Genomic DNA, 18,408 nt, shown 5'->3' with positions numbered 1-18,408 from the left:
GCTTCCAGAAGCACTCTTACAAGCACTTTAGTAGCTGAATTCATGGCATGCTTTCAGCCTGCAAAAGGAAAACATGTTTGGAAGGATTCCTGCCTCCAAACATGACTCCAAGGAACAAATCATTTGTGGATTCAGATCTTAAAACCCATGGGGCTGCTCTCGACTCTTCAGGAGCTATACCTGGTGCAGAATGCAACAGCAGAAGAATGTTCATGCATCACCAGCACTCTGCAAGCTGCACTAGTTGCCAGAGAACTTTTGGGTACATTTCAAGATGCTGGTTATCATCTATAAAGTTCTTCATGGCATAGGCCTAATTATCTGAGAGACTGCCCATTTTCCATGGTTTCTGCCTGTTCAGTTAGATCATGCAAGTCCCATTTATCAAACAATGCTGTGTAGCAAGACTCAGAAAACTTCTCTGTTGTGATGTCTGCTTTCTGGAATATCATCCCCTAATCTGTGCATCTCCCATCTTAATGGTGTTCCAGAAGGCCTTAAAAACCCAGTTGTTCTCCTTGCTCTGGAGCATTTAAGCCAGACATGTCAAACACAAGGCCCAGGGGCCAGATGAGACCCGCGATGTGGTTTCATGTGGCCCGGGAAGCCTTCCTGGAAATAGTGAGGGAATGGCCCCTGCTGCCTTGGCCCTGGCCCAGGCCGCCCAGGAGCCAATGTACAATTTTGTGGTGGCCATCTATGCTGAAATGCATTCAGTCTTAGCTCCACAAGGCCGTCTGGAAACAGCGAGGGACTGGCCCCTGCTGCGTTGGCCCCGCCCCCTGGGGAGGTGTAACCCTTTGTGAGGAATGAAGAAATGCACCATCGCCTGGAAGTGGCCAGCAAATGGCCCTCACCTACTTCACATATCCGGCTTGATGGGCTCTGGGGGAGGGGTTTCAGCAGGCAGTGGGGTGCTGTCCTCACAGCGCCGAGGCTGAGGCAGGCGGCACAAATCCAAAAAGAAGCGTGTCGTTGCTCAGCCCCCAGACTGCCCGATTTCAGCAGGCAGCAAGGTGCAAAACTGGCGAGCTTCGCACTGCCCGACTCAGCCTCTCGGTGCTGTCTCTGGCAGAAGGGGGTGGGACTGGGGCAAGCGCCAAGGCATGGTCCACCGGAAGAGCCTCACTGTTCCTCTCAAGTCATGCAATGGGGGGCTGGATGGTGCCATGGGCTTCCCAGAGCCAGGCAGCACGAATCCCAAAAGAAGCGTGACGCCACCCAGCCCCCAGCCTGCCCGGTTTCGGTAGGCAGCGGTCGCTCTCCTCACAGCACCGAGAGGCTGAGCCGGGCGGCACAAATCCAAAAAGAAGCGTGTCGTTGCTCAGCCCCCAGCCTGCCCGATTTCAGCAGGCAGCAAGGTGCAAAACTGGCGAGCTTCGCACTGCCCGGCTCAGCCTCTCGATGCTGTGAGGAGAGCTCACCGCTGCCTACCAAAACCGGGCAGGCTGGGGGCTGGGTGGCGTCACGCTTCTTTTCGGATTCATGCTGCCTGGCTCTGGGAAGCCCATGGCACCATCCAGCCCCCGTTGCATGGCTTGAGAGGAACAGTGAGGCTCTTCTGGTGGACCATGCCTTGGCACTTGCCCCAGTCCCACCCCCTTCTGCCAGAGACCCTCAGATCTGTCCCACTCCTGCCCAGGCCCCCACAGGCCCCCTTGATGAGAACGATGAAGAGCTGGCCACGCCCACCCAGTAGGCCAACCTACTCCAGCCACGCCCACCCAGTAGGCCACACCCACCCTGGCCACACTTGTCCACCCCCCCGAGGACAATTACAATGCTGATGCGGCCCTCAATGAAATTGAGTTTGACACCCCTGATTTAAGCTATTGATTCTGTGTGTATTTTACAGCTTGTCTCTTGCCTCTTAGCCATTAAGACTGTCAAGTTGAGTTATAACTTATCAAAGCTACAAAACAAAAAAATGAGTTTAGAGCATCCAAAGTCCAATTTGTATTGTTTCTAATTTTTTAAAAAATGTTTCCTATTGCTTTGATGTAATCTGAGAATATTTAACACTTCCTCAAGAGGATTGAACATTATAGGTTAAAATAACTCTAGAACTAAAGCCAATAATCATGATATATTTCATAAATGTATTAAAATCTTTTTATTGATATTAATACTTCAGTGAGCAATATAAATGTAAAGATAAAGCTTCAGTTTAAAGACCTGGAAAAATCCCCATCAGATTTTAAAGTCCTTCTCCTCTTCCTCCTCCCACACTACTTCCACATTGCTGATTCGGGGGGATTATATAGAAAGAGCGGGATCAGATGGGGGATTAATAAAATGAAATTACAAAGAAAAATCCTCTCCTTTTTCATAAAAATATTCCTGAACTTAAATGATTTCCATATATTATTAGTATATACTATCCAAGCAGACAGATTATCAACAATAGAAGTAGCTTGATTAAAAAATAATTTTAAGATCACAACATGGTCTAATGTCAGGTCCATGTTTCTTGTATTGCACAATGTTATTCTGAATAAACTAAGCAATTCATGTCTAAGATCTATGAATACATAATAACATCACAAAATTATAGTTCATACAGTCTATAAGCAACAAACCTAAAAATGTATAAGTAATAATCTACTTATACAGTGACATTTTATGCGATGATAGAAGCAAACAACAAAGCAGCATTGAAGATTTTAATATGTCATTGTATAAAATTATTTTGGAATTCATATTATTAATATTTATGGTATTATTTATAATCGTGTTATTCAATTTATGAACTGTTTTAAGAGTTCCATTGCAGTATCTAGAGGAAAAATAACATGTTTTAGTCACAGAGCAAATTAGAAATTAACAGTGGTACAACTTTTACAATCTACATTCTCTCATGTGTATACACAGATACAAATATAAAGGGATATTATATAATGTAATATTTATACTATAAATAAAAAACCTCTCATTTACTTGACTACAGAAATAAAATGAATTATTAACTCTTCCTATCTAAGTCAGTAAAGAGTGTACTATATTTTCCTTACTGATGAATAGACTGAGAAATCTACAAAGCATGCAAGATTAAACATATTAAGTTTTAGGAAAAGATAACCATTCTATTAAGTGGAATAGGAAAAAAATAATTATTTCATTGCACTGAAGCCAACACAAACAGCATTCTAATCCTAAGAAATGGATACTGCTAACATGGAATGGAGAGTTATGTCAATGTGCAAATGGCCATTCTGAGAACTAGTTACGAGGAACCTGATGTTTTTCTTGTGACCAATATGTATTACAAACATGCATAGAAGCCAAGTTACCTTACTTTAAGGCAACAGGTTCAATGCTATTATGAGAAAATAGATGATAATACAAAAATGCTATAGCTGCATCTGCTCTAGACTGGATATCTAAATGGGAGTGGCTATACCAGTGATGGCAAACCTTTTAGAGACCGAGTGCCCCAAAACCGCCTCCGTCCCTATCCTGCCCCTGCTCTGCCCCATCCCACCCACTCTGCCTCACCCCCATCCTGCTCCTGCTCTGCCCCCACCCTGCCCGCTGCAGGGCCACTCACTGCCTCCCCAGCCCACCACAGATCACCCAGGTGGCCCAGCAGCGCCATGGTGGCCATGCCCTCTGCCCGCACCACGCAGCATCAACTGCATGCGATGGGGCGTATAGGTGGAGTCTTTTCCCTGCTGCCTGGTTGCCATGTCCTTGGCTGTGCTGCTTTGTGCGGGCCACGTCAGGGGTGACTCTCCTCCAGGGGGGGGGGCTACTGATGAGGAAGGGGCTATGGGGGAGGCAGGACTGGGGCAATGGTATGTGTGCCCAAAGAGAGAGCTCTGAGTGCCGTCTCTGGCATGCGTGCCATAGGTTCGCCACCACTGGGCTATACTGATGACCATTTGTTCAAAGACCACTCAAGATTATGGTGGTTCTACATAAATGGTGGTTACAACCAGTCTTTAGAGTTCTGGCTCTCCCAGCACCCTGTAGTCATGTGGCTGCAATCTGGGTGTTTGGCAGTAGTTTCATTTAACTGGTTGCAGTGCCTTGCAATCACATGATTGCCATTTGCGATGTTCCCTGCCAGCTTCCCCAGCAAAAGATGTTAGACATGGAAGACCAAACAGAAATTGCTGCTTTCGCTCATATTGTAAATAACTAAATTTCAGTGCCTAAACCAGCCTCATATTTATATTTTATTACAGTTCTCAAACTCAACAGAACCTTATTTCCAGCTTGAGTTAATACCCTGGCCACAGCTCTTTCGGAAGGGAAAATAGGAGAATGCTATATGAAACCCGATACTGCCCCTGTGACATGGGTATTATAGGTCCTTTTTCATCAGTTGATCACCCCTTTTTATTTATGTTCCTGGGACACTATTTCTTCTTTTCTGCCTCTGAAAATACTACTGCTGTCTCTTAAGAACACTAGTGGTTAATGTCTAATACACTGAAAAAAGTAATTGCAAAATGAATAATAAAATAGTAAATGCCTTCATCATACACCACTGGAGTAACTAGATTACTACATTTGGGATGGCAAGAGTTAGTATCTGATCAGGCTGAAAGGTGCCACTTGACACTGCTATGGCTCTTGTCCTATTTGGACCCAAAGAGGATTGGCAATGGCTCTTTTTGTTATAGGTCAAATGTTACAAACTAACCATCAGCTTGAAGAAAAGAAAGAATATCTGAAATCATTTACACTTTGCAAGGGATGATTAAAAAAAAAAAGTTTGGTTTCCTGAGATCAAGAATGAAAATGCAAACAGCTATCTTTTTTCAGTACTGTTAATATCAAAAACATTAGCTGAAGAGTTGGAAATATTGCTTCGAACTGGATTATCTGAAGTAGCAAGTGTATTTTTCATGGATTAAACTTGATCTAACATATTATTTGCCTTATAATTGAATAAACTTTTCTCTTCAAAGGGATTTTTTTCAATGTGGGTTCACTTATTTCAGTGCTGAAAAGCCAGGAAATGACAACTAAGTATCAAGCTTCAGTGTTACTTTCCCAGCTATTGATTTAGCAACAAAATCACCAATATATCTAGAAATGATGTTTTGACATCTTGTTCACCCCTGTATAAAAGACTTGTCCAAAAGCCATTTATTTTCAGAGAAATGTTTGAAAACTATATTTTTCTTCTCCTAAAAGCACTGGTAGCTTGCCATGCACCTTGGCAACTGCAATATACATGTCTAAAGCCCCGGTGAAATAAAAAAAATGGCATCCAAATAATTTAGCTTCTGACCTTTCTTGTCAATACTATTACTAAGTAGCTTGGTGATTAACTTCTTTCAATAAGTCTTGAATAGGAGAAAATCACATTGAGGATATTTAAACAGAAAGCTACAATAATCTTTTACAACAACACAGAGATGCTCCCAAACTTTTCAGGTTGGAAAATGACTTAACCTATGTCTCAGTTATTATATTCGGAAGGCCTAGAAACATAGGATTGGCTACTGACAGCAAAGCATTGCTCTAAATCAGAGGTGTCAAACTTTGGCTTACAAAGGCAAAAAAGTCATGATATATCACGATACATCACATGATGCGATCGAGTTTGACATCCGTCCTCTAAATTAACTTGAAGATTAGGTCATTTACTGTCATCAACAGCTATTCTATACTAAAACCAAGAGCTCAAGCAATCTGAAAAAATTGTTCTGCATAAAGGTATGCTGGAGAAAAGGAGACTTAATTTCCTAACGTTGGATCTGAAGAAATTGACACAGAATAGAAAATGGAATATATAAATAGTAGTCACATGAAGCTAGGCACCACAATGCCAATAATGACATGAATTTTGTCAAGATCAGATATAAATACATAGGACCATATTCCTTTTTAAAAAATAAAAGAGAACAAAGACACTAACACAAAATAATATAAAATAAAACAAAGAAGAAAAAAATGAAAGTGCAAAAAGCTAAAAAGAAATAGAAAGAAAAAAATTAAAATTTCCTTTTCAATATGCAGTTTTGATCTCTGTATGCCTAGACATGAGAAGGCGCGATGGCTCCGCTGGAAAGCTGACAGCTTGGATTTGAGACCTGCACACTGTGTGATGGGGTGAGCTCCTGTTACTTGGCGTATAGTCATGCGGGCTACATGAACATGGAAATGTTTTCGGACAACTCTGGCTCTCTCAGCTAAGAAATGGAGAGGAAAAACCGCCCTCTATAGCAGTGGTTCTCAACCTTTCTAATGCTGCGACCCCATAATACAGTTCCCCATGTTGTGGTGACCCCCAACCACTTATACATCACCGGGTGCCAGGGGCGTGGCCAAAGAAAAGGGGGGAAAAATGGCGGACAGCCTTGCTTGGCGACCCCCGTGAAATGGTCGTTTGACCCCAAATGGGGTCCCGACCCACAGGTTGAGAACCACTGCTCTATAGTCAGATACAACTGGACAGAGGAAACCGTTACCTGTAGGCATAGACACATCATGATATCTGAGTATATCTTCAATGTCTTCATTACTATCCTGTGATGTATTTCTTGATTATAGGTTCCTTTATTGTTGATAGGTCAGCCCTAAAAGGTGGAAGTTAGCTACCATTTCTATTTCTTCAATATCTATTCTAAAAGGGCTGCTGTCCCTCTTGTCATTAATTTGGTCTTTTTTATACTGGAGTTGGATAAAGAGCCCCATTTTAAAAAAAACTGTGTTCCTTTACTTTCATTACTAAAACTTGCAGTTCATTTGCATTTTCAGGTATCGGAGTAGTGGCATCTACATAGCATAGGTTATTGATATTTCTTATTCCAATATTAAAACATGATCTTCTAATCCAACTTCCCTCCACATATATTCAGACATATACTGTCTGATTATTCAGTTTCACCAAGTGGCAGCACCTAGTCAACTTTGGTTGCTCTGGAAAATTAAAGAGAGTCCATTCTGATTTGTATTTGGAGGGGAGACCATCTAAGAATTCAAGAATTATTATTGACAAGATTGGGAAGTAAAATCCATAAAGAAATGAATGAAAACCACTTCTCTATTTCTTGAAAAATAACTGCATTGATGCAGTCACAAGGTCTTGTATTCTTTATCTTGCTATATGATGAACTGTGCCATAATTTAGGGAACAGCAGTTGAGAGATCCAGAGGCCAGTGACTTTCATTCTAGTTTATCAATAAATTTCTAGGGCTATAGTAATGATTTCAGACATTAACCTGGTGGAGCCTCATTTTCCCTCCAGAGAACTTACTTTTCCACTGAATTTGGAACCCAAAGGAAACAGTAACCCAGAGCTTTGAAAGGGATGCTGAATGACTGCTGAACATAATGTTCTCAGCATAATTCTTACACACAACTACCCATCAGGAAATGGCCTATGGCTAAGAATTTAGGTAATTAGATTAGACAAATTATCTTTTTCAACACAAAGCGAGGCTTCCCTCCCTAAAACAATCCTTTGTGCATCCTCCATTTTCTAAGCAATCACCACCTCTTTTAAAATGTATTGTCAAAGGTAATAATTAACACTCAAAGAGATGGACTTTTTCCTATTATTTGAGGGAAGGAAGACTGGTCATACTGTCACTGTGATTCAATACTATGTGGCAATTTCAAAAGCTTCTGACTAAGAGAGAAAAGAATTGTAAGGTACAACTAGTTTCTCAGCTTGGCACAATAGCTTAAAACTGAATCATAAAAGAGATAAATATTCCAAACCATAATTTGGAAAATAGTTGCAGCTTTAAAATTGCGCACTATGCCTTCAGCAGCAATTGATAGATGATACTACAAATTTCTGTAAAAAAAAAAAAAAGACTGCTCTTGTGGTCATTTTCAGATTGAGAATTTACCCTATTATCTTTTATGTTACACATTATATGAAAATAAATATAACAGGAAAGAGTTTGAGAGGAACATAGTAAAATAAGCAAACTATTTCTCAAATATCCTTTTATTTAGTTTTAGTGAAAGTGAGTCACAAAGTATAACCTTATTTGCATTAGCTTCATCTAAATAATGCAGAAACTAAAAGGGTCAGTATTAAATGGAAATAGTAATGATATTTCTGATATAGCTAGATCACGGGTTGGCAACCCGCGGCTCCGGAGCTGCATGCGGCTCTTTGAGCCACCTCCTGCGGCTCCGGAGCCTTCTCCGCCATTTTCATAGAGAGAGAGACAGACAGAGACAGAGAGGCACTTGTGCTTCCCTTCTCTCTATCTCTCTCTCTCTCACACACATGCAGATTTGCCCCTTGCTCCCGATTGGCCCTGCAGCCAGATGCCCTGCCCCCTGGTGGCCAGGAAGGGCCTTTCCGGGGCTGGCCCAGTCCGAGGTGCATGTGGCCAGAGAGCCGCGCGGGGAAGCCCCAGGATCGATGCTGGGAGCGGCCCAGCAGAGCCTCCGTTGAAAGGGCCAGCCCTCCTGCAAGCTGCGGCCCTAGTGGGCCAAGCAGGAGCAGACCCGGAGATGGAGGGTGAGTGGGGAGGAGGGAGGGGGCTTACCTGCACCAGGCGGAGGGGCAGCCGAGCCGGCCTCGTGTCTCCCCGGGCTGGCAGTAGGTTCCTGCCCTTCCCCGGGCCAGGCGGTAGGCCCAGCGGGGGCAGCAGCCGGCGGGGGCATCGGTTCCTGCCCCTCCCCGGGCCGCTGAGCCAGCCTCGCGTCTTCCCGGGCTGGGCGGCAGTGGCGGCCGGCAGAGGCATTGGTTTTTGGCCGTCCCCGGGCCGCTGAGCTGACCTCGCATCTTCCCGAGCTGGGCGGCAGGGGCATTGGTTTGTAGCCGTCCCCGGGCCGCTGAGCCGGCCTCGTGTCTCCCCGGGCGGCAGACGGCGGGGATATTGGTTTCTGGCCGTCCCCGGGGCGCTGAGCCTGCCTCGCGCCTCCCCGGGCTGGGCGGCAGTGGCGGCCGGCAGGGGCATTGGTTTTTGGCCGTCCCCGGGGCGCTGAGCCAGCCTCGCATCTTCCCGGGCCGTGCGGCAGGCGGCGGGGGCATTGGTTTGTAGCCGTCCCCGGGCCGCTGAGCCAGCCTTGTTTTTTCCCGGGCCAGGCAGCAAGTGGCGGGGACATTTGTTTGTAGCCGTCCCCGGGGCGCTGAGCCTGCCTCGCGTCTCCCCGGGCTGGGCGGCAGTGGCGGCCGGCAGGGGCATTGGATTTTGGCCGTCCCCGGGGCGCTGAGCCTGCCTCGCGTCTCCCCGGGCTGGGCGGCAGTGGCGGCCGACAGGGGCATTGGGTTTTGGCCGTCCCCGGGGCGCTGAGCCTGCCTCGCGTCTCCCCGGGCTGGGCGGCAGTGGCGCCTGACAGGAGCATTGGGTTTTGGCCGTCCCCGGGCCGCTGAGCCGGCCTTGTGTTTCCCCAGGCCAGGCAGCAAGCCCGGCGGGCAGTGGGGGCATCGGTTCCTGCTCGTCCCCGGGCCGCTGAGCCGGTCAAATCAACGGACGTGGAGGTACTGCAGCTGGCTTTTTGATTCGCCGCAGACCTCCATTGACTTCCATGGGGATTCTTGGCAATGAATGGGGCTGATTGAAATCGCTTCAAGAAGCAAGCTGCAGAGACACAGAGAGCTGCAAATGATCTCCACAGGAGATGCAGCAAGGGCAGGAGACGAGAAAGAGTCCGCTATGTCTGTGCACAAGCCCCGAAAGCTTTCTTCCTCTCCCTGCCTTTCTTGCTGGCCCTCTGATGTAAGCATCTGCTGGGTTTCCTCAACCTCCCCCCCCCCGTTTTATTTTAATCCCACCATCGCCTCCCTCTTTCGCAAAGTTGACATTCCTAGGACTCGTAGCTCGCTTCGCTTCTGGAGTCACTTGGCAAAGTTTGAAGGAGAGGCTGCCTGCTCCCACCTCCCACGGAGCAGAACTGCTGCTTCCTCACCTCCCAGCGAAAGAACCCCAGAGAGCTGGAAGGCGTCCTTTCTCCCACTTTCCGCTTCCCATCCTCCCTTTTCCAAGCACCCCTCCCAGAGCAAACCAGAAGCCTCAACTCCAGCCTCCTGCAGCAGGCTGAGATAGGCGAGCCCGAGCGACCGTCTTCTGCTGCCTCAGAACATTCACTGCAGCAGCTCTTTCTCCCCGTCGGCTTCCTCCTCCGCTCCCTGGGAACCTTCGTGCCAAAAGGCAGCAAGAAGAAAGTCCCAGAGAGGGAGAGCGCGGGGTGAGGGGAGAGCAGTCTTTTCCGAAGGGAAGAGAAGCCAGGACTGCAGAGCCGTTCATACCAGAGCTGGATGGGGGGCAGGGCAGGCGCACGTTTCGCCTTAAGCTCCTCTCTTCAATCAAGCCCTGTGTTCTGTGCGCATGCGCATGCGCGCGCGTCTGCGCGCGCACATTTTGCAGCTCCCAGGATTTTTTTTTTGTGAGGGAAATGGATCCAAGTGGCTCTTTCACTGTTGCAGGTTGCTGACCCCTGAGCTAGATTAAAGCTTTTGGGACTGTTGCTGATGTCCACATTTACTCTGAGATTATTCTTTAGATTTAAATAAAATCCAAACCTGCAAAGAGAGAATTATAGTGGGAATGTGGAATGTAAACACACAAAAGTCGATAAGTTCAACACAGTGAATGATGAAATGAATTGATCACATTATCAATCAGTGAATTGAGATGGACTGGAATAAAGTCACTTTCTGGATTTATTTTTATTACATAGGACACTACTACAGCTAGGAAAGAATATAACAAAAGCTATTTGATTACAATGTAATCAGTGATCAAATAGTATCGATTAGACTATGTGGACAATGGACTATGTTTAATATGACAGTTATCCAGGTTTATGTTCCCATCATCGATTGATTGGGAACTGAAGAATGGGAAAAAAGTTGACAACAAAGGTGAAAAGCAACTGCCACAAATCCAGACGCACAAGAAAGCAAACTGGATGTCAGAATAAACTGATGAATTTGCCAAGAAGAGAAAAGAAGTCAAAGTCAAGAAAGATAAAGATTTCAAGAAAGAATTTAGCATTTACAGAGAGCTGTTTAAAAAGATAATCAGTATTACAACAATATCTGTAAAGATATTGAAGATGGAAACAGATACCAAAAAACAAACAAACCCAAAGGAAAGTCTTCCAAAAGATCTCTGAAGTCAATGAAGACTTTGAAAAAAATATTCAGATGCCAGGTTGCATTTATACCTGACAAAATTGGGTATAACACTCAATATAATTATAACACTCAATAGATGTGAAAGTAAAACTTTTGAAGAAACAACATAAAAATAATATTGAAATTTTTGAATTTTAGTGTTGGAGAAGACTCCTGAGAATGCCATAGATAATGAATAGAACAAAACAAACAAATGGATCTGTCAGAATCCAATTATATTTCATCTTTAATTATCAAATATAGAAACTCCCAATTCTGCCTTCTCTGGATTCTGCCATCAGAGGGAGAGAAGGGGGAGAACAAAGGGGCTTTATGGCCCTCACTTCCTTCAGTACACTTCAAAGAGCTGAATGCTGAATGTGTGTTTATTGTAACATCAAAGCGTTAGCACTAGAGGACCTTATCATAACAAAGCAGGGTATTTGCCTTTCATGTAGTTACCTGAAGTCTCCATCCAGACGGAAGAAAGAAGAAAGGGGGTGGAATTGTGATACTTGAAACTATCACTGGAAGGGGGGTTGATTGGGTGGGACTACTGGGGAACCCCTTAAAACCTTGAATGGGAGAGCTTGAACCCCAAGTCCTGTCTAGCATGCCTGCAACCATTTTCTCTTAATAAAGGATTCCTGTTGGAAGAATTATTCCAAGAGTTCTGTCTTCTTAAGATGCAAAGTGGGGTGGGTCCTTACATTAGACAGGACTTGCAAAATTAATCCACCTGGAAGGGAGACCCTTGCCGGGGGATTTTGCAAAAAATTTACCATGTCAGACAATGGAGAAAGAGAGGGGGAAAACTCCCTGGAAAGAGAGCCGCTGACCCAGTTGGAACCTTGCCAGATGTTGGGATCTGAGAGGTCAGATTCCTCGGGAGAAGAAGTGGTGGAGACACAGGACCACAAGCCTCGCTGGTCGATGAACGTTGGAAAGAAAAGTGAGTGGAGAAAGGAATCAAGAAAGGTGACCCTGAGACGGGGGACCAAACAACCAGAATGGAAGCAGGAGATGGAGAAATCCCTGCACGCAAGTGAAGAGGGAGGAAGCTGGGTACCGTACTCAGACTGGATCCTAGAGAAAGCTATTGACCTGATGAAGAGAACTCTCAGCTCCCTAGGAGAGGAGAATACTGAGCCCTACGGCCGCCCCAGTTCCTGGAGCCACAAAGGGAGAGACACCGAGGGGGACGTGGAACCTGCAACCCCAGGGACATCTACTGATCCAGGAGTCCCCACCCCCTACCGGACCACAGATGGCAATCTGGACGGAAGACACTACCACCCACAACGGAGGCACCGATCCATTCCAAGACGTCCACCGTTGGAGGTGAAATTCAAAGGGGAGCCAACACGCTTGGGGTTTTTCCTAACCCAAGTACTCAGCTACATGGAGGAATATGGGCAGGACATTCCCAGCGACAAAGCCCGCATCCGGATCGTGCAATCTGCCCTGGATGGACCAGCTGCGGATTGGGTAGTGAACTTGCATGACTCCAATGCCCCAGAACTCAGTAACTTCAACCGTTTCATGTCCTCTTTGAGAAGACGATTTGAAGACCCCCTGGCTGATCGCAAAGCCCGTGAAAGAATAACAACGATGAGGCAAGGCAAACGCCCAGTGGCCGAGTATACACAAGAATTCCGGGCCATTGCCAGCAAACTGAATTGGCCAGAAGACATCCTCCTTGGCCATTTCAAAGACGGACTAAACTATGATCTATATGATGCTTGCCTGCCCCGAGGGGACCCACATCGACTTGAGGAATGGTACGTCTTGGCAGAGGAAGCAGAGATCGACATATTGAAGAGGCACCGCCGAAGAAAACAATGGAGCCGCCCCCCGCCTGAGCTGACACACCAACCGGTGAAATCATCGGATACAGCCAAGAAGCAAATGGGGTGTTTCAAGTGCGGAAGAGAAGGGCATCGAGCTGTAGAATGCCGCTCAAAGGCCCCCCAGCACAACCCAGACAGATCCCCAATCAACAAATCTGGAAAGTCTTCAGCTAAGCCAAAAGAAACGGCCATGAGAATGATGGAAATTGCAGAACCCCCCCACCTCTGCTCACCAAGGGGAAAGAACTCCAGCCTACACCACAGGGCCGGTGGATGCCTCAGATGACAGCTCGGAGGGCGAACCCCTGGTAAGTGGATGCATCACACCCATCTTCAAAACAGTGACTATATTAATCCCCCCCATGCCCGAAGCTGTGAAGGTGAAAGCCTTAATAGACTCTGGCTGCACCCGCTGCCTCATTAGCCCAACACTAGTGGGGAATCTGGGCATCCCATCCAGGAGACTGGAACAACCAATCTCATTTGGCCAGTTAGATGGATCCATAGCAGGGGGGGTGCCAGCTACCCTAGCCACTCTACCAATACACCTCTCCCTGGGCAAACATGAAGAGGACATAACGTTTGTGGTGACCCCAGGTATGGAATGCCCAATGATTCTAGGGATGGAATGGTTGAAAAAATGGAACCCCTGGGTAAATTGGAGGACGACAGAAATCAAATTCCCGAAGGGGGACCCTATGGACTTAAAACCCCAAGGGAGGCTACCAGAATCAAGAATAGAAAAAGCATCCATAGGAGAGGAAAAAAGATTAACAGAAATACCAGAGGAATATAGGGACCTTGCTGAAGTCTTCAGTGAGGAGAGGGCGAATGAGCTTCCCCCCCACCGACCCACAGACTGTACCATTGAATTCAAGCCTGGGGCAAAACTCCCGAAGCCCAGATTATACTCCATGAGCCCAAAGGAGAAGGAGGAAATGGAAAGATTTATAAAAAAAAACCTGGAGAGAGGTTTCATTGAGCCAGCCAAGCCTAAAGTGGCTGCCCCGGTCCTTTTTAGAGAGAAGAAGGATGGCTCTTTACGTTTATGCGTGGATTATAGGGCCCTGAATACAATCAGTGAAAGCAACCTATACCCTCTACCCCTCATGAAAGACATGCTGTCACACCTATCGAAAGGGAAAATTTTTTCTAAACTAGACCTAAGGGAAGCTTACTATCGCGTGAGAATCAAGGAAGGGGACGAATGGAAGACTGCATTTAACTGCCCCATGGGGTGCTATCAATTCAAAGTCTTGCCATTTGGATTACAAGGGGGCCCTGCAGTCTTTATGCAATTAATCAATGACGTTCTAAGGGAGCACCTATTTAAGGGGGTCCTTGTTTACTTGGACGACATTCTTATCTTTACTGAAACAAAAGAAGAACACGTCAAACTTGTCAGAGCGGTTTTAAAGAAGCTGCGAGCCGCTCACCTATATGCCAAACTCTCAAAATGCGAATTCCACCAGGAAAGGATAGACTACCTAGGCTATCGCATATCCCCACAGGGCATTGAAATGGACCCGGAGAAGGTCAAAGCAGTACTAAATTGGGCACCACCCCGCACAAGAAAGCAACTACAAAGTTTCCTGGGCTTTGCAAATTTTTACCGCCAATTCATCCCCTCATTTGCACAGATAGCCTTGCCCCTCACTAACTTACTAAAAACGAAGGGAACATCCTCAGTAAAACCTAGCCAGCCACTAACATGGACAATGGAGTGCCAAGCAGCGTTTGAGAGACTAAAGAGACTTTTTTCTGCCGAACCAGTACTAAGGCACCCAGACATGGACAAGCCCTTCATAATACAGGCAGATGCAAGTGATGTGGCAGTGGGGGCTGTGCTATTACAAGAAAATGATGATGCAGTATTGCAACCCTGTGCATATACATCCAAGAAACTCACGGAAACAGAACAGCGCTGGCCCGTATGGGAGAAGGAGGCTTATGGGATACGTTGGGCATTACTCACGTGGCGACAGTTCCTGGAAGGCAACAAAATCCCCTTCCAGGTGTGGACTGATCACAAAAATTTAGAAGCCCTGAAAACTTCCAGGAAACTCAATCCCAAACAAGCCCGCTGGTCCCAGCATTTTCACCAATTCCAATTTAAGCTCAAACATTTACCAGGAAGAAAGAACTTCCTGGCAGATGCACTATCTCGCATGCCCCAATATAACAGCGCACGAACCACAGACTCTAGACCAATAATGGCAGAGTCACAACTGGCAGCGCCAGTAACCACAAGAACCCAAGCCAAAATAAAACCACAACTGGACAGCCAAACTGGGATTGAATTCAGAAAAAGTTTGGAAACAGATGAATGGTTCCAGAAAAACAAACGTGTGCACAATGAGAGACGGATTGCCTTGGGTAGGGGAAAAGTTATATATACCAACAACTCAAAGACTAACTTTCATGCACCTTTGCCATGACACAAAATCAGCAGGGCATTTTGGATTTGTAAAAACTTTACACTTAATTAAACGGCAATTTTGGTGGCCATCAATAAAAAAGGACATAGAAAGTTATGTTGCCAGCTGCCCAACCTGTGCATCAGCAAAGAGGTTGCAAGGGAAATCGCCAGGGCTATTACAACCAGTGGCAAGTCCCTCAGCCCCCTGGAGGGAAATAGCCATGGATTTTATAGTGGAATTGCCAGAAAGCAATGGGAATACTGTTATCTGGACAGTCACGGACCTATTTTCCAAACAGGTGCACTTTATCCCTTGCCAAAAAATTCCCACTGCAAAGGCCTTAGCAAAACTTTTCATCCAGCACATTTACAGATTGCACGGGGCACCCCAACGCATCATCTCTGATAGGGGAGTGCAATTTACGTCTGCATTTTGGAAGGAATTTTTATCCCTCTTAGGGACCACTCAGGGATTGACATCTAGCCACCACCCTCAAGGGGATGGACAAGCGGAACGGTGCCAGTCAGTACTTGAGCAATATTTGAGATGTTTTTTAAATTTCCAACAGAGTGATTGGACGGACTTACTTCCTTTTGCAGAAGTTGCCTACAATAATGCAGTCCACTCCAGCACAGGCTACACTCCTTTTCAAATAGCCAACGGTCAAAGTTTCAACCCTATGCCAGAGTTAACCCCAAAAGAACCAACGATCCCTTCACTGAAAGAATGGATGGAAAACCTACAAAACACCTGGCCAATAGTCAGAAAATCACTAGATGAAGCTAGGCGGGCATACAAAGCACAAGCCGATAAAAAAAGGGTTGAGCCTACACCATTCATTATAGGAGAAATGGTGTACTTATCTACAAAATACCTAAAGTCCCTACAGCCCTGTAAAAAACTTGGACCAAAATATATAGGACCTTTTCCAATTAAAAGAATCATAAATCCAGTAACAGTAGAATTAGAATTACCCAAAAACCTCAGGCAAATACACCCAATTTTTCATTGCAGCTTGCTGAAAAGAGAGCATCAGTCACCTCTACGGCCAAAAATCCCCCCCCCCACCACCTCCAATCATGGTGGAGGGTGAACAACACTTCGAAATAAAGGAAGTCCTTGACTCTAGGAGATATCATGGAGCAACTCAGTACCTAGTTGCCTGGAAACACCTCCCTGCCTCACAAAACGAGTGGGTCCATAAACGTCATGTCAGAGCCCCGAAGCTATTGAAGAAGTTTCACACAGAGTATCCCAACAAGCCTAACTAACTTTTATACCTGTTTTGTTTTCTTGCAGGTGGATCTCTCTTATTGTTAAGAGGGGCCGGATGTCAGAATCCAATTATATTTCATTTTTAATTATCAAATATAGAAACTCCCAATTCTGCCTTCTCTGGATTCTGCCATCAGAGGGAGAGAAGGGGGAGAACAAAGGGGCTTTATGGCCCTCACTTCCTTCAGTACACTTCAAAGAGCTGAATGCTGAATGTGTGTTTATTGTAACATCAAAGCGTTAGCACTAGAGGACCTTATCATAACAAAGCAGGGTATTTGCCTTTCATGTAGTTACCTGAAGTCTCCATCCAGACGGAAGAAAGAAGAAAGGGGGTGGAATTGTGATACTTGAAACTATCACTGGAAGGGGGGTTGATTGGGTGGGACTACTGGGGAACCCCTTAAAACCTTGAATGGGAGAGCTTGAACCCCAAGTCCTGTCTAGCATGCCTGCAACCATTTTCTCTTAATAAAGGATTCCTGTTGGAAGAATTATTCCAAGAGTTCTGTCTTCTTAAGATGCAAAGTGGGGTGGGTCCTTACAGGATCATTGAATAAATAATCCCAAAACTCTTGTTAAAGGTACAAATAACCAAGATCAAATTATCATATTTCAGACACATTATGCAATGACTTAGCTCTCGGGAGAGGTCTAAATGCTGTGAAAGGTGGAAGGAAAGAAAACAAGAGAATGTTCAGCAGCAAGTGGATGGACTTAATTACTGTAACAATAGGTATGCCATTGAAAGACCTGAAGAACTAGATAGATTTTAATTGTATTTTATATTTTTTGTAATTTAGATGTAATTTTCCATAGCTATACATATTTAATAACTATTGAAACTTAAAACCTCAAGAATAAATTTTACTTATTAAATTATGCAACATTACATGAAATTAGATACAATTTACATTATCTGCATAATAAATAAAGATAACTAGATATTAATAAACCTAAATAGAATATTTGTTGAACACTGCATAATTCATTTGCGCTTATAAGCTGTTTTGACCACTAGGGCAAATAATAACATGTTGTCTGTGTTTCATCTGGCCTATTATTATTGAATTTCTGTGTTTCAGAGACAAAAAAGAACTTCTTGTCTCTTTTTCTCTTATATTTCTCTCTCTTTAAAATTATATTTAATATAATATATAGTCACTGAATGATTGTTGGGATAAGCCCAACTGTGAATAAAAATCTATCTACTGATTAATTAGATGCCATCAGGCACTGTCAACTTTTAGTGACCATATTGATTGATTTTCTTCAGGAAGGTGTGTCCTCATCTTAGTTCTTTAGTTATTTATTCTTGAGGTTTTAAGTTTCAATAGTTATTAAATATGTATAGCTATGGAAAATTACATCTAAATTACAAAAAATATAAAATACACTTAAAATCTATCTAGTTCTTCAGGTCTTTCAATGGCATATTCATTCATTCATTCATTTTTCACCTTAGCTTTGCTCTTTTGTTTTCAATTTATATAGTGATATGCTGTCAGGCATGAAAGTTCAGGGCCACATGCTAAATTCCAATTAAACTAATGTATTGCTCATGCTTATGTGCAGGAATCTAGTCAACGAAAGGTCAGCACTATTTTGGTCTCAAGAGGGTTAGACTTAGACCACTTGGAGGGCTGATTCCTCTTTGGACTCCACCCAAGGCTCTGCCACTCCTTCTCTCACATCTGCTGTGCTATTTCGTAACAGCCAGAGCTTCCACCAATCAAACTTTCTGACTTGTTTCTCAAAAATTCTTCTATTCCAATTCACTATTATTTCAACTCATTCTTGGAAAGAAAGATGCTGCTT

The 18,408-nt window shown here is 44.8% G+C and overlaps 1 protein-coding gene across 3 annotated transcripts in view; it reads right to left on the bottom strand.

The window, feature by feature from the left end:
* Nucleotides 1-18,408, bottom strand: part of ACBD6 (acyl-CoA binding domain containing 6) — a 176,837-nt gene that overhangs the window by 62,201 nt on the left and 96,228 nt on the right. Inside the window, exon 7 of one of the 3 annotated variants that reach the window (XM_039337139.1) lies at nucleotides 2,099-2,776. The exons of the other annotated variants lie outside the window; for them this stretch is intronic. Within the exon in view, the coding sequence (XP_039193073.1) occupies nucleotides 2,756-2,776 (21 nt within the window). The 3' untranslated portion in view covers nucleotides 2,099-2,755. Of the gene's footprint in view, nucleotides 1-2,098; nucleotides 2,777-18,408 lie in introns of those variants that run through there. 3 annotated transcript variants of the gene reach the window in all.

The sequence above is a fragment of the Crotalus tigris genome, unplaced genomic scaffold (genome assembly GCF_016545835.1).
Source record: "Crotalus tigris isolate CLP2741 ecotype Arizona unplaced genomic scaffold, ASM1654583v1 scf7180000017668.6805642782:7212621, whole genome shotgun sequence".
Lineage (NCBI taxonomy): Eukaryota > Metazoa > Chordata > Lepidosauria > Squamata > Viperidae > Crotalus > Crotalus tigris.
This window is presented reverse-complemented; position numbering and strand designations above follow the sequence as displayed.